The 22,435-nt window shown below is 37.1% G+C and overlaps 1 protein-coding gene across 5 annotated transcripts in view; it reads right to left on the bottom strand.

Moving 5' to 3' along the window:
* Positions 1-22,435, bottom strand: part of SPHKAP (SPHK1 interactor, AKAP domain containing) — a 69,169-nt gene that overhangs the window by 42,762 nt on the left and 3,972 nt on the right. For all 5 annotated transcript variants that reach the window (XR_009743261.1, XM_061452975.1, XM_061452973.1 and 2 more), the window contains exons 2-3: positions 7,345-7,447; positions 1,491-1,601 (exon numbers count right to left, since the gene is read on the bottom strand). Coding sequence is in view for 4 of the 5 variants with exons in the window: in XM_061452975.1 (XP_061308959.1) it covers positions 1,491-1,601; positions 7,345-7,447 (214 nt within the window). In the remaining variant the exon portion in view is untranslated. The remainder of the gene's footprint in view (positions 1-1,490; positions 1,602-7,344; positions 7,448-22,435) is intronic.

The following is a 22,435-nucleotide window of genomic DNA, read 5'->3' as shown; positions in this document are numbered from 1 at the left end:
AAACCTTATCTGTGCTTTCATGAGAAAAAGTGTGTATGAAGCAGCTAGCTAAACAGGAAAACCAAGTGACTGTGGTCAGTGTTTTTGCATTAAAAGCAATCTTTTCCTTGTATCAAACAAGGATAGTGGTGATCCCATTCTGGTTGAGAGTGTATTCAGGATACTGTTCAAGTGACAGCATTTCAGCTGCAGTTGAACAATATGTTTCTAATATTGTGACTCTTTTGAGAGTGAATGGTCAAAGAACAGGAAACTGCTGTCTAGTTTTTGGAATTTAGGAAAATAGTACATCAAACATTACTCCTTAATATCCCCTTCCTTGTTTAACCCAGCATTCAAAACAGACACAGACACACAGGGGTCTGTTTAGTTTTTCAGCTTATACCTTGTATAGTTGCTTACTAGCACACTCTGATTAGATTGTGTATTATGGTCACTTTGTCTTGTGGAAACAGTGCAGTGGACAGCATGACAGTGCACTGAGCACTATAACCTTTGGCCATATTCCCAACTTTTAACTGCAGCAGTTAGACTGTTTCGCTCCTGCTGTTCTCAAGCATGCTGCCTCACCCCCAGGCAAGACACACAGGTTCCAGTCATCACCACCATGGGATGGAGATTCAGTTTCTTGACAGCAGGCGTCAGGGTTCATCAGCTACAACTGAAATGTTCATGTCCTTGAGGGAATCCCAGCAGACTCCATGAGAGCCTTCAGTTCTTAGGTTGTGCACAGCACAAGCAGTGCTGGGAACATCTTGCCTGAGATAAAACTGCTCTCTTCTGAAGTACTTGTTGGCTCAGCTGGGGCCAGGAATTATCAATCAAATGAGTTTCTGAGTAAGGATCTGCTCTCCCAAGTCCTTCATCAAATAAAAAACTACTCCATCCAGTTTCATGTAGACAGTACATGAAGCAAAATAACTCCTATTTCTTCATGTATGCTCTTAACTAAAAGCTGTTCTTAATTGCATTATAACCCACAACAGTGAAATTAAAATTTTATTTCAGATGTAAAATAATTCTGTTTGAGTTCTTTAGCTGCTTCTCCTCATCTAATATGGAAAGAGTTTTCTCTTTAATTGTGTCTCTCTGCCTTCAAGAATGTTGAGCAGGCTTTAAAACATCTGCTTTTTCCAACTTGCCTCTTAACAAGTTACGGTTTGGACTAATTTTCTCTTTGGCTTATTTTTCTCTCTTGTTAGTTGAGATTATGAATGTAAAAAAGTAAGGAGGGCCACAAAGTCTGAAGGCCAAATGTGGGGAAACCAATAATCTTTACTAATGCGCTCTGTATAGAAATCTGCATGTATTTTTGCTTTATAGGTTTGCTTTTAACAGAAAGCTAGAAATTACAGAAAATAGAGATAGATTGCTATAATTTCAGTATTACTTAGTCACTGACTTTAAGTTAACATGTACTGTAATCGGCCCCACACCATACCCAAATAACTCTCAATAGACTTTTCCCCAGAGGAGGTGTGAGTACTTACTGAGGCACAGTTGCTTTCTGACTTGTCTTCCAGAAAGCCAATTTGGCATGGTGTCCTCTGATTCTGCAGCCAGTAGTCTGTTGATTCTAGCAGACTGTTACTGCAGAGAATCTGTTAAAATAATTAAAAATAGTTAAAATAATTTAAAAAATTATTCATTCCTACTTTGTTTTGGGGCCCTGAACTCTATTGTTGTAACTCAAAGGAAATCTTGCCTACAGAATTTTGGGGGGCAAGACTGGGACTCCTGTTCCTTTTGGACATGTACAGTTAATGCACCTTAAATAAAGGGATATATGTATCCCCTAAAGAATCAGCCTATTTTCTTTCAGAACTGAAAGTCCTTGGACATACTTGAAGGAGATACCCAAACCAAATATTTTAATTGGAAAATACTGCTAGGAGTTTTGTTCTGTGTTAAAGTGATAAACATAGACTCTGGGAAAACTAATTATTTAACTATACCAGAGTGTGCAAACTTGCACCTTTATAATTTACTATGTCTCTTTCCATCAGTAGTGTCCATTCTACCAGCAGCCTCCTTTCTGGGACTGCCTATGCTACAAACTCTTTGTTTTTCTCCTTTGTGAGGAGGTAAAGTACTTAAGACCTGCTGTAATGAGTACTGAGCAAGTCAGCTTGCATTTAATCACTCTGTATTGACTCAGTCCTATGGCTTATGCCACAAGCTTTGCTCAAACACCAAAAGGGGCTTACAGGTATCTGTGGACTCAAAAAAGGGAAAGCCAGTTTTGCAAGTCTGATGTTTAGATTGAACTGAATTCCTTACTTGCTGAATCTGTACTATCTTTGATCAAAAAGTGTGACTCTTAGTATTTTTAAAACAGCTAGGTAACAGCGGGTAAACAAGAGCTGTAACGATGCAACTCATAGAACATTTCGTGCGGCTTATTGTCATCTTCGGGCAGCAAAGTTAAGAATTATGTTTGTGAAATGGATGTATATGTTATTTGTGCTTCTTGCAGTTCTTGTGTTGCATGGAAATAGGCTGTACTCTAGCTCTCTAGCCTTTAATTTTAATAATGTTATTTTAAAATATGAATTAGTTGCTCTACCTGAAAAAAAAATAAATCTATGCTCAGTACTTTCCTTTACATTGCTGCACATTTTGCTTTGACATGCATTTGTCCTACTCTAGAACACTTGACTCATAAGCCTTGATCCATTCCTCAGAAAGAGAAGTGAGAACTTGCGAGGCCTCTTAATTTCTCAAGGAAGATAAATGACTGTGGAAAGCTGATCAGGCCAGTTGACACAGTTTTCTAATACTCAGGGGCAATCCAGAAGTAAGCTTATTGCCACGCTCAGTCTAACACCCACTCCAATTTTTATCTTTCTGACAGCAAGCCAGTTAGATAATTAATACTGCATTCTCTGTGTTATTCTATATTGATTTCTGAATTGAAGTCAGCAGAGGATGGATAAGGAGGTAATGGGGAACACCATAGTCTGTAAGCTTGGCCTGCTTCAGTACCCTTCTTCAGTGCCCTCCACCATGATCCTTGATACTCCAGCCTTGCTATGGGATTTCTTCTAAAGAGCCTCTGATTATAAATTGAGGGTTCATAAAGTACTCAGAAGAAGTACTGTTCCCAAAGACTTTGTTCTGAGAATGACAAAGGCTCATGAACGCTTCACATCAACACCAGTCTCTTCAGAGAGACTGCTAGCTAATCTTGTTTACCAGTTAAATGACTCTGCACTCAATAAATTTTATAACCTCCTGTCTCAGTGAAAAAGATTCCTGCCACCATAACTAATGCTAATATGGAAAATAATATATCTCATCTCCCAAAGAAACAATTTTCTATTAGTGTTACAAATGATATATATATTTTTCTTTTTTTTTTTAAGGAATGTTTTCAAATGTGGAAATACTGAGCCTTTGCAAGTTGGTTTGTAAAATCTAGAATCAAGCATTTTTCCAAAATTTATCATCCAAAAATTACCATCATCTGGCAAATATTTATGGGTTTTCTTTTTTTAAATATGGGTTTTTCATAAAAAAAAATGGATTTTTTAAGAAGACTTGTTCTGGGGAGACTTTAGAGCAGTCTTCCAGTACCTAAAGCGGGACTACAGGAAATCTGGAGAGGGGTTTTTTACAAGGGTGTGTAGTGACAGGACAAGGGGGATGCTTTACACTGAAAAAGGGTAGATTTAGACTAGATATTAGGAAGAAGTTCTTTACTGTGAGGGCGGTGAGACAATGGAACAGGTTGTTGGTGCTCCATCCTTAGAAATGTTCAAGGCCAGGCTGGATGGGGCTTTGACCAACTTGGTCTAGTGGAAGGGGTATTGGAACTAGATGATTTTTAAGGTGTCTTCCAGCCCAAATTATTCTATGATATATCTGCACATTTGATTTCAGATTTAATCTGATTTTAGATCTTCTCATCCTCAAGGGCTGAAGTTCTAATTACCTGTTAAAACATAATTTTGCATATATAGGAAATAGTTCTCTTTAGCTCAAATAGCTTTTGCTGTTACAAGCAGTCTTGTTTCACTTCCTTAAAAATCAGAGTGCATTTGTCTTCAGCCTTAATCACTTTAGATCTTTTATTCCCAAATCTCAGTCAGTTTCTGAGAAACCAGAAATTATCATGTAGAAACAAACTTCCTGTCTCATAAGGACTTGCTGCACACACTCAATGTTTCGGAATAGCTAGATCATAGCAGATGTATATTGTAGATGATAAACCCACAAAATGAGCTGGGCATAGAAGCTATGTGAACTTTAGGGCATATTTCTTTGGTAAGACACCAACGTTATCACAGTCAAAGACAAACATACAGTAAGAATGAATGTAATATTGCATCTTGCTATTGTGAGGCAATTTTTCCTGTTGATGAGGTGCATGTGTTTATATAAAATGAGAGTTTGCATATGTATTAAATCTTGGTGGAATATTCATGTTTTTAAAGTCCTTATGCTGAAGTCCTTATAGTAAACTAATGTATGACTGTAATGATCGAAAGTTGAAGGTGCTGGTCTAAATTGATAGGGCTAATTAATCAAATACAATGTGAGAACTGGTATCCCTCAGAGATGTAACTTTATCAGTACATTCAGATTGCCATTTTTGCATATAAGCATATTTTCAAAATATACTGAGCTGATCTGTACCAAAGGGTAAGAAACCTAAACCCGTACTACTTCAGCTGTCAGTCAGCATCCTTCTTTATGTAGCCTGAACTTTTAAGGCAAACAGTATCACTGGCCAAAATTTCCCCTCCTATCTTATATTTCATTCTTTTCTAATTGAGACAAGTTCTGGGCCAATCTCACTCACATACATTTTAGCAATTTTGCTGAATTCAGCAAGGTTGCTTCTGATTTGCAAAAGTACAATTGAAAGCAGAACTGTATTCATTGACCATACTTATGTGTAACAGCTGCACACACTATACTGCTGTATATCTGGTTCAGAGCAGGATCATCACACTTGGCAAATAATTCAGGATGAATTTGCATCATGCACTAAATATGAAATCAGCAGTAATTCATGGTTCTAAAAAAAAAGTTTTCCATTATTATCTAGAGACTCAGCCGTCAGCATTACTCAGTGTGTTGTGAATCAATGAACTAAATCAGCCTCTAGCAGTGTGGATTAGAAAAGTCATTCTTTCCCAGAGGAAAATATTGCATACAAGTTTAGTGTAACAGCTTCCTGCTCCCTGATTTAGATCATAAGACATTAAAATACAGTAAATATCTATAACCGAGACAACATTAGAAAGGCTCTGCTCCACAAATGAAACATCTGCGCCTTCATGGCTTATCAGCTTAATTGCTTTGGTTAATTACTACTCATCAAAAAAAGATATGAAAGTGGGACATAGAGAATAAGACGAGATATCAAGGGGCACATCTTCTACAGTTTTTCAGATTGGTCTGTATTCTAGTAGGCCACATCTCATATGGTTTCTGACAGGAGCCATTCATGTCAAATACAATTACTCAAACCTGCAAGTCAACTGTGTAAATTGTTCCCTTGCAGCAGCAACCCATAGTGTTCCACGCCACCACCAATTACACATCTAACTTAAAAAATCACTAAAACTAGCAGAAACTAAAAGAGAGGGTAATGGGCTATTTTTCATAATTTTTCATCCTTTTCCACACACACACACACACACACAAAAGAAAAAAGGCAATGATAACACATTCTGTGACAATGCTGTAAAGAAGCCCAAAACATCCTGCTTTTTGTCAGAAGAACTGGTAGAAGCGAATCACTTCTTTTACTTTGCCAACAATCATAAAATTGACTTGCGTTACAATAAAAAGTTAAAATCTAAGGGGTCAGACACGTGAAGCCGCTCAAAATCTTGTGGTAAAGGCTAGACTTTAAAAGAGAGGTGTTTCTGAAGGTGACCAAGCTGGAAGCATTTGTAAACACAGTGGTGTAGCACTTCAGTGCTGGGCCACTGTCCTTCAGTCTTACATAGAATAGACAACTCTGAAACTAAATTAAAATCTAAGATCTCCTCCCACACAGTGGATTTTCTGCCTTTTTCTGCCTATATGAAGATTCCAGTTACAGTCAGCAGCACTTTTTTAAAAATCAGGTACTTTTCTGCAAAGAAACAAACCCTTTGACCAAATGAAATATTGACACTTTGTCTTTTTCCCATGTTGGGGGGACTCAGAGAAGCTCAGTCCCAGTGTACACATCACTCTGTTGAGTTCTTTTTTATATCATGATTTTACATTTAAAAAAATTTCTGCAGACAGGCAATACTCACACCCCACAGCCACAGTGTGGTTCTTCAGGATGATGAAGATAAATCTTTACCTTCTACATGTTTTATCTTTCTCTCTCTCTCTGCTTACATATATAAATATATGTAGTTGTTCTTTAAACAAACAAGCAAACAGACAAAATCACCTAACAAACCACAAATGGAAAATGTTATTATTACTAGTGGAAGGAAAAGAGAAAGAAAGGATTGTGGGAAAACTGAATGAAATGTGAATTTTTATAACATTTCTGTGAGAACAAATGCTTTCTCATCAGTTCTAGAATTATGCCTGTGGGAGAAAATAAATCTCTGAGGATTATTGCAAAGTGAGATATCAAAGATGTCCTGCCCTCCTTGGCAGGTCTTTGGTAGTGCCTCTTTCCCTCAGACTATACAGCCATAATCTGGCGCTGCAGAGAAGGAATAAAAGCAATCATCCATGGTCTTCACCTGTGTCTTTCCAGTTGTACTGAAATTACCTACATACACAAAATAATGTCAGTCATATCTGGCTCCTTCTAATTACATACAAATAGGCATCTTCCCTCCCCCCCCCCCCCCCCAAATTACATAACTACATATAAATCTGTTTTGAGGCAACAAAGCCAGCATCAGTCATATCTATATGACCTCCTGGTTTGCTGAAAACCTTCCCAGTCAGATACGAGGGAAGGCAGAAAAGCTGTTTCATGAAGGACCCCTCCATTGTATGGGCCTGAGAGAAGCAAAGCTCTGGACCCTCAGACTGGGTCCCAGAAACTTGCCACCTATTGAAGAACAGTCCTGAAGGTATTCTTTCCATGCACTGCTTTTATTTCATATACCCAGTTAATGAGGGAAAACAGAAATCTGCAGGGGGAGATTATCTCCCATATATGTGTAACATACTTTAGGACCAGACCAGCATAGACCGGTAGGACAAAATTGCAAGATACTATAACAGCCCCCAAATTTATTTTTCTGTATCATTCTTTCTTTCTTAGGTATTGGTTAATTTTTGTGTTCTCCAATAATGACAAAAACTAAAAAGCAAAACTATAACTTGGGATGTATCTTCCTTTGAATATAACATAAACGTAGACATTACCTTCTTACATGCTGTGACAGAGCTTCCCAAACTGCTTGCCGAACTGTTTGTGCTGCTGCCTTGGTGCTCTGGAACTTCATGCATCAGCGGAGATTCAAAGTTGCTGAAGAATAAAAAAGAAACAGATACCCCAAAACCTTTCCAGTGACTCAGCTACATAGACACCTCAACTGATAGCAAAATGCAGTTCAGTAAAGAGATGTAACCTAGGTTATAAGAAGCTGTCTATACTCTCCTTGCTGATGTCACTAGCCTATTTATTACTTTTTGTTTGTTGGTTTTTTTTTTCATTTTGGAAGACTCTCCTGAGCTACATACTTTGGATATAAAATAGCAGACCAATGTCTTTTGAAGATTAGAGGATAGCATACGGCTACCTATAATCATATCTGCCTCTCTTGAATGACACTGTAAAAAGTGGTACTAGCTTGTTTTTACAAGCAGGCATCTTGGAGCAGCAAATAAAATCCTCTCTGCATTAATTAGCTCGGTAGAAAAAAGAAATGTTTGCTGCATTTTTATCTGCCTGGATAGAGGTCGAGGGGTAGTAATTAAACTGTAAAAACCACAACAGGAGTGGTTGAATTCTGTAATCTAGATGGAATACCTTGATAGATAGCAGGTTTAGAGCAAAGGTAAGCCATGCACGTTCTCTGTTTTGAGAATCAGTTACTTACAACAGAGGTGACAATATTTGCTTTGGGACTGTGCAGATGTGAAATACAAAATCAGAGAAACAAGTTCCCCCAGCCAAGTCATTTGCATGTACAGTTGGTACCACCCTTCACACTTATTTTGGAATAGCTCAGGTTAGTCTTGTAAGATTTCCTTCAATGTAACAGTCTGTCCTGGGTTCAGCAGTAGCAGTCATTTTTCTCCTTCTTAGTAGCTGGTGCAGTGCTGTGTTTTTGACTTTCAGCCTGGGAACAGCGCTGATAACACTGATGGTTTTAGTTGCTGCTCAGTAATGTTTACTCTGACCAAGGACTTCCTGAGTCTCATGCTCTTGCCAGGGAGGAGGGAAAGCCAGAAGGAAGCAGAGACAGGACACCTGACCCAAACTAGCCAAAGAGGTATTCCATACCACAGCACGTCATGCCCAGTATATAAACTGGGGGCAGTTACCGGAAGGGTTAGATCACTGCTTGGGTTGGACTAGGTATAGGTCGGCAGGTGGTGAGCTGTTGTATTCTGTTCCCTTGTTATTTCCGTTATCATTATTATTATTATTGGTGGTAGCAGCAGTGGTTTGTGTTATACCTTAGTTACTGGACTGTTCTTATCTCAACCCGTGGGAGTTACATTCTTTCGATTCTCCTCCCCATCCCTTCGGGAGCTGGGGGGAGGTAGGGGGTTGGGGGTGAGTGAGCATCTGCGTGGTTGAGTTGCAGACTGGGTTTAAACCATGACACAGTCATATTGTTGTAACCTTTCCAAAGCTTTTCTTTCTGGACATGATGTGCTTACAGTTAAAGACGACTCAGTGCTAAAGGGGTATTTCTCCAGAAATGTACTAGGGAAAGAATGCCCTACACATTCAAGTTCTGCTTCCCAAATTGGGTCGCTAGAGTGCTTTTAATTTATTGCAAGCCATCTATGAGAAGATATGGAACACATTGTGATAGACCGTAACAACCAACCATGGCTTAATAAATAATCTTTCATCAGTTCCAACAGGCTAACAGACCATGTGCAATTTCCTTGTATGCTCAATTAAAAAATAAAACGCATTTTCATAAGTCACCTTTGCTGGAGCTTAAGCCAGTATGTTAAGAGTAGGCTGCTTCTACTTTTAGCCCCAATCCATCAGTAAGGCTACCCTTCTCTTAAAGATTGTATATGTATATTTCACCTGATACTGCTTAGGACCAGTTACGAATATAGGACCAGTTACGAATATAGGACCACCTGTGAACTCTCGCTGATAAGTAACTTTGTCAATAAGAATTTTGTTGATATATGTGGTGTTATTCTGTAATTATTACTTTTTAAAAAAGTATCTGTATGTGCTAGATCTAGAGCAGTGAATGAAAAACATAAAACTAACTTAGCACTTATTAATTGCTAATTGGGAAAAAGCTTCCTGAATTGCTTGGGAGGATTGAATACAGATGCAGAAGTGAGACATGTAGGTTAATTGACTTCACTTGAAAAGTGTGATATCACTTAACACTTTCTAAGATACCAGCAACATTTTTATCTAAGAGGCAGACTGTTGCCTGTTTACAAAATTCTGCTGTAATGCTCATACTATGTAGATAAATGGTAAATTTTCTGGGCAGTAATTTTTCCGGCATTTGACAAAGCAAAATAGCATTTTATAGGCCTTATACAGAACTCTTTAACAAAATAAGGGACATTAAACATATGAAGTTGTTCTGATTTTCTACCTTCATTACAAATAAACTGACATATTCAGAGGGTCAGATATTATAAGTAAGTAAAGTACTCTCCTTGGTAAGTCTAGCCTCTGTACTGAGTACAACTCAGTACTCACAGAAGCAGCTGTGCACTGCCTCTTTTTATAAGATGTATCACTTCTGCAACCTAATAGTAAATTACAAATGAAGTCTGAAGGTTGAAGTACAAGAGCCATTGTTTTCTCCTGCTCTTCACTGAGAAAAAGACTGAGTGGTTTTGCCATTGCTTTGCCCTACAGGGAGTTGATATGCTGGTAATGTCTGTTGGTTCTGTTACACTGTGTGCAGGGAAAGGAACTTCTAGTGCATCAAGTGTTGCTGAGTCTAAAAGCAACAAAGATGATAGCATGGCCACTAACCGAAGGTCTTTTTTGGACCTTAATGAAGCAGTGCAAATAAAATATTTGTAAATTAAAGAGTAGCTGGAAAATATGGTTGAGGAGTCATGTTCTGCAGTATAAATAAATTTGTGCTATCTCTGGATGGTGCTTCAGTAAAGGGTAACACATTATGTGTTCCATACAGAAGTTGTCTTCCTAGTCACATGGAAAATGAAAAATATCTTTAAAATCTTCTTAATCATTCAAAATCTGTGTTGTTTCCAAAATAAGCCCACTCTTCACTTGTAAATATAGAAAATTTTGTTAAAAGTGCATGATGAGTGAAATAAATGTTACACACCCCAGTCTTCCATAACTCAGGAAGGTGCAGGATATGAGGTTCTGTCTAGATACCTTTAGATTCATGGGTCTTTCTTTCAACATGGAACATAGGTTTTGCTTTGCAACATCTCTTTTTCAATTATCCCAGATCAAGGTTTCTTCTTCTCTTTCTTTATCCCCTTCTAAGCTTTATTTTTCAAAACTTATGTGATTTTTCAAGAGACCCTCTTCAGGCCATACAGCTCTGCCACCTTCGCTCTGCAGCAAATCCAGTAAGATAAACCTACTTTTCATTAACTCCCCAGAGAAAAACTATTCTGTCTTTGAGAAGCTGCCTGCTCTCATTAGTTTCTCGACAGCAGGAGGCTGAAAGAAACTGCTGTGGAGATGTAGTTATCTCATCATCAAATGATAGCTCTGTATTCACCTACTATGTTCATTACTTCACGCTAAGAGTTTATACAAAGCTCTAGTCTTTTTGAGACTTGTAAGGCATATGGTAAAGATCTGAGCCTTTTCAGTATAAGATAAAGGAAGCTGCTTAAGGCTTTAGGTCCTAATTCTCACCTTGCATTGGATTCCCTTGTTATGTGAAGGAGAATGCTTATCTGACTTGGATGTGCTCATCTGATTTGGAACTATCACTGCAGGCCGCAGGCATAAGAAGCAATCTCTGTTAAAGGATGGCTCATGTGAGAGATCCTAATTTACAATTTAGTTTTTGAAACTGAAGGTGGGAACCTGGACCTATGACCCAGTGTTAAAAAATACAGCATTTTCACATTAATATTTCCTTTACCAGAAAAGTCTCCACGGTCTCATTTGCCACCAGGTGCTGCCTTACTGATTCATGAATTTGACGGATACTTTTCTCTTACAAAGCTAAATGCTCTCATGAAAAATACAATTTTTTTTTTTTTTTAATTAGAGGATGGTAGCAAATAGTTACAGGGTTTATGGCACTAACTGCAATAATATATCCTTTATTATTGAGCAAAATGCAAAACAGTTGCCTCTATTTTCCTACTAAATAATTAAAAAATACTGACCTTGATGACTCAAGACTCAATAAAAGAAAAGCCCAAAACACCACATCTTCTCCTAAAAACAATTAGCTTCTTTGCAGATGTGGCAGATGGTGCTACATCAGCTAAGATAAGGCAATTTGAAGAATTCCCCAGGTTATCCCTAAAGAAAATTAATCTTGTGAAGCAATATCAGAAACTTCAATTTCCTACCATCTTGCACAAGCATAACCAGCTTCCAAAAATTTGCTGTGCAATAATCTTTCCTAAGGAGCAATTTCAATAAATAATAAGTGACCATTACATATAATTTTTGAACCAATCCTATCATAGCCTAGTGCTTTTCATCGTTTCATTATGATTCCTAATCTCAGCATTTTGAACATATAAAACATACTGATCCATGCAAAAGATAATCTTGATGAAAGAAGCAAAACTGAATGAACACTGCAAGGTTTGTCAGTGCAGTTTACTCCAAGCTATAGCTGTCTACATCTGTAATGTTTTGCTAATATTTGTACTGAATACCATGAACAACAAAAAAGGGCATGAATTTCATTTTGGAATAGAAATTTGAGACAAGTGAAAACATGGTAAAATACCCTAGCATATTCTTACCTTTGCACTCACAAATGTATCTGAAAGCTTCTCGGAAACTGAGGAAGGCAGCTACGTTAATCCAGACACTAAGCAAGCAGCAATTTTAAAAGGCGTGCAACATTCAAAGAGCATCCCTTAACTTCAAAGCCTTTTTGAAGTGGACAGACTAGTCACACTCTTTCTTCATGCTACCTTTAAGATTTTACAATTAAAGTTTCACCTTTACATGTAAACAGGTCGACAGTTACTAGCAGTAAAATCTTCGGATGTAGCAGTGTCAAAGTTACTATTTTAATCCATATAATAGTTTTTTATTCAGTCTGAACCATGTGTATACTTCCATCATAGCACAGATGGTTAGTCAAACAGAAGTTCTATAAATACCTCAAACAAATGTCTTTCTTGTTATGGATTTAGAACCCTTATGCAGAATATAATCACTGGCAATATCAGGGTCTGATCTTGCAAGGTACTTCACAGGGAACTTAAAATACTGAATACTTTCCATCGTTATCAGATCTGAGTGTCTAACAGGTATGGGATTGGGTTGGTAGTTTTACACATCTGCACTAAAAAGAGTAGAAGTTTAAGTGTTCTATATTCAGATTGCTCATTTCTTAATGTCTGTTGGGTACTCTCGATTTACATTTAATTTTTATCTGTGACACAGATGCAAAAAGCCAGGTCATTAGCTATGTTTTAATGAAAAACAGGGGCAGAGAAAAGATAACCCATACCATGGTACACCACACAACAAAAAAGCCTTTCCCTTCCATGTTCATATGTTCATAGAGCCCTGAATGGCTTTATTCTGCTCTAAATAAAGAAAAATAAAAAATAAAAAAATCTGAAAGCCTCTGCAAGCATTAGCAATGATCAACCTTCTTTCAAATCATGTTTTAAAAATACTATAAATGAACAGACATGTTTTACTGAAGAATGAATGTAAACCAAACTAACTAAATTTTATATGATCTATTTAGTCCTTCCTTCCCTTATTTACTGGTTGAATTATCAAAGGAAAAAACCAAGGTTTTATGTACAAGTCTGACAAATGTCCCCACATTCAATAGTTATGGCAGGGCATACTCAGATGAGAGAGATGACAATCAAATCGTAGAGTTGGCAACCAGCACCTGAATGACAGGTGCTGAGGTTTTGACCGTGTTGAGGTTTTTTTGATGTTTAGCTATATTACAGTAGTTTGCTGACAGAGAAACAACCCAGTGTCAACTGGGCTTTTGCATATAGCTGATAGCCATCCTGCCTTTTTCCCACCTATCCCTGGTTTTGACATGACTTGACAATTCCAGGTGGACCTTTGTTGTGCTGGTAGAACGGCTACTTACTAAGAAAGCCTTCTAGAAAGGACAGGTTTGGACCTTGGTCAGAAGAGACTACAGAAAAAGCACATGAGGAACCATGAGATCTCTTCCTGGCAGGGTGCACAAGGCAATGAAAGAAAATGCCTAGAATGATATGTAGGGTGCACTATCGGTAACAATAATTTTTGAAAAGTTCCTAATTTTGAGGATTTTTAGAAAGTATAAAAAGAAGCCCTGGATCAACAACTAGGGGCTCGACAAGGTCTGACGAGGAAGAATAACTGAACCTGGGAGAGATTAAGGAACGGACCCTTAGATTCTCAGAGGGCTAAAGGACTGCATCTTACAGAAGTGGACTGAAAGATAGTCAAGACTGCTTTTCTGCCTTAAAAGCAAGGCGTGTAGATCTGAGATTTATACTCACTTCTGGAGTTCCAGCTAGGTGGGAAACTAAGACACTGTTGAGGTTTGACTGCAGTGCTGATCAGGAAGATGGTTTTAGAGACATAAAGACTGAACCCACTATATCCAGGCAGAAATATTACAGAAATAACAGTTTCGTTGCCCCTACAGCAAAGCAATAGGTTTGCTACTATTTAAGCCTACTAAGTCAGCAAGAAGAAATGTAATATAAGAAAATATTCTTAAAAAGTTGTCCCACAAAAAATTCCTTATTCACTTAGCATATGCAGGTGTATCATACAACAGCACTTTTGCTTGTGCTATAGAAAGGAGGTCAAAGAGAAAATGCTTGGTTTTCACCTCAAGCAAGACAGTTCATGACTGTGTATTTATTAAGCAACTTACATTATTACTACACTTTTGATGCCACAGTCTATTCTTAATATAGATTATTAGTGCAGCACAGTGTAGTATGCCAAGGGTGTGACGTTATTTGATCTTACTTCTTTTAAAGATAATAGAAAAAACATTGTGACATAGGTGGAATCTGGTGAAATTTGGTCCAAATTAAATACATGACAAATGTGCAAGAAGCTCCCACAGATTTCAACTAGAAATGGAAATTCTCAGCATTTTTCAAGATCAAGTCAAAGATATTGCAAATTAGACTTTCATGCCATAAACCACCAAGTAATTTTTTAGTCTGTTTTAAATGTCTCTTGTATCTAACAAAGAGCTTGTGTCCTTTGACTGCTCCTCTCATCCTTTTGCTATGCACAAACTGTCAGGTTGGCATTCCAGGGGAACCAGTAGAACGTGACATAGGAAGAAATGAGTGATTTCATGTGGAGGATGTTAATCTTGGTTTAACTGATTTGCTGAGTATTTTCTGGCATCTTGTTTATATTATATAGCCAAACCTCACAGTCAAGCTTCTAAACCTGCTTTTGCCATTGACCCATGCAGTGCATTTCTGATTCTGAGCATTAAAGCAACAAGAGGCAGAGTGTTCAATCAAGTATTTCACTGACACCTTTCCTTAAAGTTTGCCTTTCAAATATTCAGATCTACTCTATAAAAGCTTTTCATTCTTTAAATTCAAGACAGATACTGAAAGGATATGTGACAAAGATGTTCATTACTTAAAAGTAAATGCATGTCATGATTTTATTTGGATAGAAAATACATGTAGCTAATTAAAAATTGCTCGCTGTTCCACCGTTTTCCTATTTAGATTGATTACAAATCAAATAGACTGTAAAAGTGTAATTGAAATTTGGTAGGTACTCAGGATTGTGTGCGTGATAAGAAGGTGAACATTGCTTTCATGTTTTGAACAGTGTGTTTCTAATGTTTGTCGGGTTCTGAAATCCTTTGTACCAGATTTCCTGCGAAATAATAAATCTGTTTTTGGAAATCTGAGATTAACAGAGGACTGACTTGTCCCCAGGTATTTTAGGGAAAAGCTTGAAAATTTTCTACTGTCACAAAATCACTTTCAACCAATTAAAAAAAAAGGTAAAGAGCAAAACTGTCACTGAAAAGGGATGGTGAAAAACTGATTCAACAAACTCTGAATCTGAATTATACAACAGATTGAGCTGTTGGAAGAAAAGTGTGTGTATGATCAGTCAAGAGGCTATCATGCTGCATAGTGTTCTTCATTACAAATCATGAGATCTTAGAATTGACTTCAGCTTAGTGTAGTTGAAGATGCAGTTTTCCATATCACAGAAGTTAATGCTACTGAATACTAAAGGAAATTATAATAAAATATTTATTACAACTGCCCAAAGACTCCCCAGCCACCATAAGCTACAGAACTCATCATAAAACCGTTACGGGGTTTTTCCTTTTCCTTTCCCTCTTTTTTCTTTCCTTTTTCTTTCTTTTTTCTTACTCTCTCTTTTCTCTTTCTTTTTTTCTTTTTTTCTGCTGTAAGTAAATCTGGAAGCTTTGGTAGATATTCTTCCATGGAGAGTCTACGCTCTTTCCTCAGTTCTCAGAAATAACATTAACCAATCGCAAAATCATTTCTACAGCTGTAAAAAATAAGGAAATTCATAGTCTACTGTCATTTACTTGCTTGAGCAGGCAGCTTCACCTACACATCTCTATATTCAAAAAACAATTGTTCAAACCTACTCTATGTAACTGTGATGGTGGTGCCCAGTAAACTCAATTTGATTATAGTAAATATTTTAATTTAAGAGTATTTAAAGAACTTTCAAAAGTACCTAACTAGTAAATGTATTATTTCCTCAACTCCATTCTGGTTTTCAGCCCTTTTTATCTGAAAGAAAGCCAAACTGGTTTAGATTCCTGCGAAATCTTTCAAAATTTTAGGATTATAGTAGTGTTCAGGAAACAGTATGTTTTTGCATTAATTAATGATAAGTAAGACAATAGGCTAAAAATAAGTGTCTTCATCTAAAATATTCACAGAAATTTCCTACTCTCTTTAATACAGTATTGTTTCTATGACCACCTGCAGTCATATATGTAAACTATTTAGTTAAAATATCAGGATATATGCTGAAGTTATTTTAATGCCAAAGAATACATTCTGTCATTGCTTATTCAAAACATTGCTTATTTTATTTTAGATGCCTGAAATATTCTTGAACAATTCCGATACCCTACTAATATCACAAAGGAACTAAAATCTTAACAATTTTGATGCTAATATGTCAGTAAATAGCAATCTATGGTAAGATAGAAAACAAGGCCTCAAAACCCACTTGTTGAAAAGCATGGAATATTTTAAAAAGCAAAATAACATTGTCCGAGATGTGAACAAAATGAAAATACGTCTAATTATCTTGGCTTCTAATATGATACAAAATGATTTCGTATAATTCTGTCAAGATACTACAAATATTGTCTTTATCATGTCCTTATCGTGACCTGCAGTGTGTAATGAGTACTTGCTTAATTAGTATTACATTAGTATTGCATTTACACCTAATGCAAAAATATAACCCAGACCAAGCGTAGGCATGGGTTTTCAGTTATCCGCTGAGAAATCAAGAGGCAATTTGGTTGCAGGGAATCTGAGAAAGATTAAATTGCTCTTTGATGTTACTAGTTCTTTTCACGCTTGGTCCTTGCAGATAAAAGTGTTTCAATTAGATGTTAGTTCAGATACAGACAAGCTCATTCTCACCACAATCCAGGAATGATCCTACAATATCTGCAGTGAAGCTGACCATGTAGCTGGACTGTACAGCAAAAAGGATATCTAAATTGACCATATGCATCACAACCATTATCTTGTCCAGGTTTCTTTTATAAAAAATAAAAATATTGCAGCATGAAATTTTAGTATTTTGTAATGCATCCTAAAACCCCAAATGACCGTAACTCACAATACTAAGAAAGATGAAGGTGCTTACTGTCTCTGGGGCAGTGATGTTACACTGCTTCAGCAGAGCCCAGCAGCTGGCATGCTGTTCGTATTAGCTTCATTATGAGCAAAGTTTGCCTCTTGTTTCATGTCTTTGTGTGTGTTTAGGTTTTACTCTGATCAGCGCTGCAAAGTCCAAGTTCCTTTGATTCAAAGGAACAACAAAAAAAAAACAAATGGTATGAACTCTAAATCCAGGTTTTGCAAAGTTACTTTTAGATGCAGTCCAATAGTTCTAGTTCTTCTGTCTCCAAAAGCAATGCATGCCAAAGTAAAATCCATCCCGTGACCTCTTGTTTGTTTGTTTAGTTTGGTTGGTTTGTTTATTTTAATTAGTGAACTTGGATTATTATTTGTATTATTTGTTGATGATCCATCTCTACTTTTGAAGTGGCAACTCAATTATTTTTCTAATAAAGAGTACCTTAAAAGCCATGTCTTCTGAATTAGGAAATTATTTGTTGCACTCAGCAAGTATGTACTTACCTATGAATTAATTTTACTTGTATGAAATAAAAACCTGCTACCAATGGTAGTACCCAAAGACACCTCTCTCTTATACTTGGATATAGCTATTCCACAATGTATAGTATTGCTTTCCACAGTCTTTTTCTTTCTAATTTATGTAATGTAATTTATGTAATGAAAAAATTACATATATGTAATTTTTAAAGTGTCAAAAATTTGTATTTGGTAATTATATTAATATTTTAATCATATCATGCACGCCACTGATACAGTTCATATATGGTACTTACTTTGAAGAATGTGAATACTGTGACCATGGGTTTTCACTGTATTTATGGCATATATTGTGCTCAGGATTGCATTTATTGGCAGATACAGTGTGACCATTTAACTAAACTCCTTAACAGCTGTGCTGTTACTTCTGTAGTTCTACATATTCAAGGAACAATTATTTTTTCTAGTTGATGGGAGGGCCTTATTCCAGAATTTGTGTGAGGATGATGGGTTTTTCATTTCAGTATCAGAGCATGCAAATCTTTTCCTCTTCAAAATAAATGAGCTGTTCTTTTTTATTGGATGTATACAATGGTATTGCACATTTTTCATGGAGAAGGAAGACACTGCCTTGATAACATAGAGGAAGAACAATCTCTAAGTACATTGTTGAAATGTTACTTTGCTGATTTGATCTCTTCACTTTTCAAATTGAAATAGCATAGACAGTTATAAATGAATCTTAGGGGGAAAGGATTTGAACTGAATTTAAACACAGCTCAGAAAACTGAAAGACACTTTTTCTTTCTCCCTTTAATATTCTTAAGAGCCACTGCATGTGATGAACAGCTCCATTGCTGGTGATGTGCTGTGCCTTGTATATGGAATTCTGATAACTATGCAATCTTGCAAGGACTACAAGAGGACTATCTAAGTTTTTCATTGCTGAAAGAAAATATAAGTCCACTCCTATGTAATGTTCTAAGTAAACTGAGCCTTTGCTGAAGTAAAACTTCAGTATCCAAGTAAGTTCTGATTACTACACAAACAACACTGCAGTTCCCTTTGGCCTGCTGAAAGCTGATTTTCCAACAAATGGGTCCCTGGGCTGAGTGGTTACACTCAAGTTTCCCTGACTCGCCTAACCCAGAGACCCTGTACTGCCAATACAGAAGAAAATTAACCTCCATGCAAAAAAAAACCAACAAAACAACAAAAAAACCCTACAAATCTAATTGGTTACATAGTTGCCACTAAGTAACTAATTCTATTCCATATCCAACCACATGCTCCTCTGATGTATCCTTGGGGCAGCCACTGAAATTAAACTATTATCCAAGTCTAGGCTCCAAAACTCCACGCATTTTTCTGTTTGAAAAATTTTAACTGTAACACAAAGAAGTCTTCAATGAATTCCAGATTTTCATCAGTTCACACAATAAATTAAAACTTTTCCAGAAAACAATAAAACTCCTGTAATACTTAGAAACTGGTTATTACAAGTGCATGCAGCCAGCTCAGAATACAGCATAGAGGGTAGGTCCCAGTCTTAGAAGTGACCACAAGAGTTACACAGTTATACTTGTTGACTAGTTCTGAATTTCACTATCAGGGGCATGTGCACTGCAGAATGAGGTTCTATGTTAGACTTTTTTAAAAACCCTTTTTCTTTCAGCTATAAATTAAATTGAACCACAATTTACAAAGCAAACTTTCTTACGGAGCAGTCAAGAATAATTAGATATATAATAAATTGTGGTGCCACAATCAAAAAGAAACATATCTTTGACAAAAAGACACTGACAACTTGTTATGTGTCATGGGTGTTAGCAGCAGACATATTTAATAATAATCAGGCAAGTCTTGAAGTGAAGAAATATAATGAGGGAAACTAAAGAGATTAATGAAAATGATCCAAGGTTGACAAGACTGAAAAAGAAGGTTTAAAATTCATATTGGGCACCAAATAAATCCTAGCAATCATAGCATTAAATTGCACATAATAAATTTGTACTTGCCATTAAAATAAAACCCAGAAATATCCAGTATATTTTTTTCCCCATTTTCAGTGAAGCAGAAAGAAGGGAAGGTGTACTGTACGTGCAGTCTGAAGCACTATGCAATACACTAATAAGCAAAGATGTGGTAAAAAAATAAGGAAGGAACTCCCACAAGTTCCTGACACTGAGCTCTTGATATACGTGAACAGTTTCAAAGTGCATTGTCACTACCAGTGGCAGGCTGACTTTCCTTTCCTGCTCCTCCCTAGAGAGCACAGCCAGCCCTGGCCAGCAGCTGGCACAACATGCAGAGAGAGGTGGAGTTGCTGCTGTATTTTACCCAATGGGTTGGTAATTAAAGCTACTGTTTTGATGTAGAAGTTTTATTCATGTTTTTCCTTCTGAGAGAAAAATAAACTTGCCTATTCCACTTCTGGGTGGATGCTCCAAACTACTTGGCTATTAGTGCTTTAGTTCCTGGTTCTGCATGTTGAAGCTGTTTCTGCATCCTCTCTGAGAGGCAGCAGCAGCATTCCAGCCAAGCCTGAACAAGCATAATATAGAGCAGTGTACCTGGAGAAACCACTGCCAGAATCCCTGTGATCCCAAGTTGGTACCCTCAATGGAGACAGCTCTTCTATCAGCCTGTTCCTGCTCCTCAAGACCTCTAGCACAACAAGACGTGCTGCTGTCTGAATGTGGTAGTTACTGTTCTGACTTCTGGCTGTTAAGGTGCCAATCATGGCTTAAAATATTGTTCTTTAGAGGCTGCTTTGGTTTACAACTTTCTTTGTCAGGGAATGACAGCTGCATGAGGAAGTGACCTGAAGCAGGTTTTATTGTCATCCACAGTACAATAAAGGCTTCCACCAGTTTAACTATGCCTCCCTCCCTTCTACTCACGGTGTAACTGAAGAAATGTAACAAGAAAGAGTAATTAACATAGGACTGCAGAAGGAGATGGCAGGAGACCTGCTAACTTGATGAGTGTGCTTACAGTGATTAGTGGAAGGAGGTCATAGTCTAAATCATTTACAAAGTGAACAGCATAGCAACAAATTATGGACATATCAAACTGTCACTGATACCTTTTAGTATTTCTCCACTCATTCCTGGGGGAAAGACACTTCAAAGAGGAGGGGACTGAATGATGGAGAAAAATGGGTTGATATATGTAGACAGAACTGCGAACAGAGTGACTGATGCTGCAGTCAGAAAGGGGAGAAGTGATGTATGGGAGTAGAGCAGGAACTGAAAGACATTAATGGATGTGTTCAGGAAAAGAAGTGTGAAGTTCAGGTAGGAGGCTAGGGTAGCCTTGATTAAAGAATTCAGAATAGATGAAATTGGTAAAATAAAGGAAGAAGTGGAGATGGAAGTCTGGAAATAAGTAATCTGGTTTTGTCACTGCAGTACCTACTGGGTTAGTAAAACAAAGAATGGAAATTATACAGATCATTTATTTACTACTTCTGTAAGTGAAGTAGTAAAGAAATCCCTCACTGATACTGTTTAGTAGTGGTCTTGGCAGTCCTGGGATAATGGTTGGACTTGATCTTAAAGGTCTTTTCCAACCTAGCTGATTCCATGATCCCAAGTCTCCCTCCTCTTGTCACCCACAGTCCCACTCTGAAAGGATAAGATTCCTCATCCACAGACTTATGACCTTCAACAATTTAAGTTCCTTCTTGGTTCAGCTGAAATTTTTCTCCCCTGACCTCACTGAAGGAAAACATATCTGATAATTGTTGCCTATGTTTGACAACATAGGTTAGCTAGGTTAATGAACTGTTTAAAGTAATCCCCCATGAAAACAGGATGCAGCATGTCATTTCAAGAATTCCCACCACTGACAATCAAACTGACATTGTAAGAAGACAGTGAAATCCAAAATGATCACATAGCATTAGATAAATTTTCTGGCCACTTCACTCAAAGCATCTGGTAAATTAATTGTTAATTTGCAAAAGAAAAGCATACCCAGCAAGTATTAAACTAATTTCTCTGGTTGGGCTGCAGTACTGGTTCTACACAAATGCAGAAAAGCAAATTTCATCCTCATATGTGATATCATCTACTGTTGTAATGCATGCAGTTCTCTTGATAATGAAGTTCTGACATTACACTCTTGTTCAGGGGATGTCTTTATTTCCCTTCTCTTATTTAAAAGAAGATCTGTAATAAATTTGTTTCTCTTCTACTCATACGGGTGGAAAAATATGGAGACCAGACCGGTAAGCTATGTCTCACCAGTCTCACCAAATACTACCCATCATCCTCTGTCTCTTTGCTAATTTCATTCCACTCATCACTGACAGTTGTTTCAAAATAAATTCTTAGTACTGATTCCTGTTGGTTTATGTGCTGCTTTTCTTTTTGTTATTGCAGTTCTTATTTATTTATGATTTTTTATAAGAAACTGTTATCTCTAGCTTACACCTGTGACTGTTGAACTTCATAATTTGAGTCTTTGCCTAAAATTTCTTCTCCTTAAAGGATCAAAGCTATATTTAACTTGTTTCTAAAAGCATCTTAGTAAGCCACCAAATCTGTTTTCTCTGTTATACAAGATGTGTGCTTTGCTGGACCACAAGCACAGCTGTCAGCTGAAGTCTGTGACATTAGTGTTACCATATAAGTTACAAATGGCAGTGAGTAGGTGCCACATGCTTACTGTCTGTAAGAAAGGTCTAATACAGCAGCAGCTTTTTGATCTCTTCTTTGAATATCTTAACTTACCTCTTTGCATCTGTGGTAGACCCTAGCATATTCATCAATATTAAAAAATG

The sequence above is a fragment of the Pezoporus flaviventris genome, unplaced genomic scaffold (genome assembly GCF_033815535.1).
Source record: "Pezoporus flaviventris isolate CSIRO_AGI_PZ_B2104156 unplaced genomic scaffold, CSIRO_AGI_Pfla_v1 ptg000013l, whole genome shotgun sequence".
Lineage (NCBI taxonomy): Eukaryota > Metazoa > Chordata > Aves > Psittaciformes > Psittacidae > Pezoporus > Pezoporus flaviventris.
This window is presented reverse-complemented; position numbering and strand designations above follow the sequence as displayed.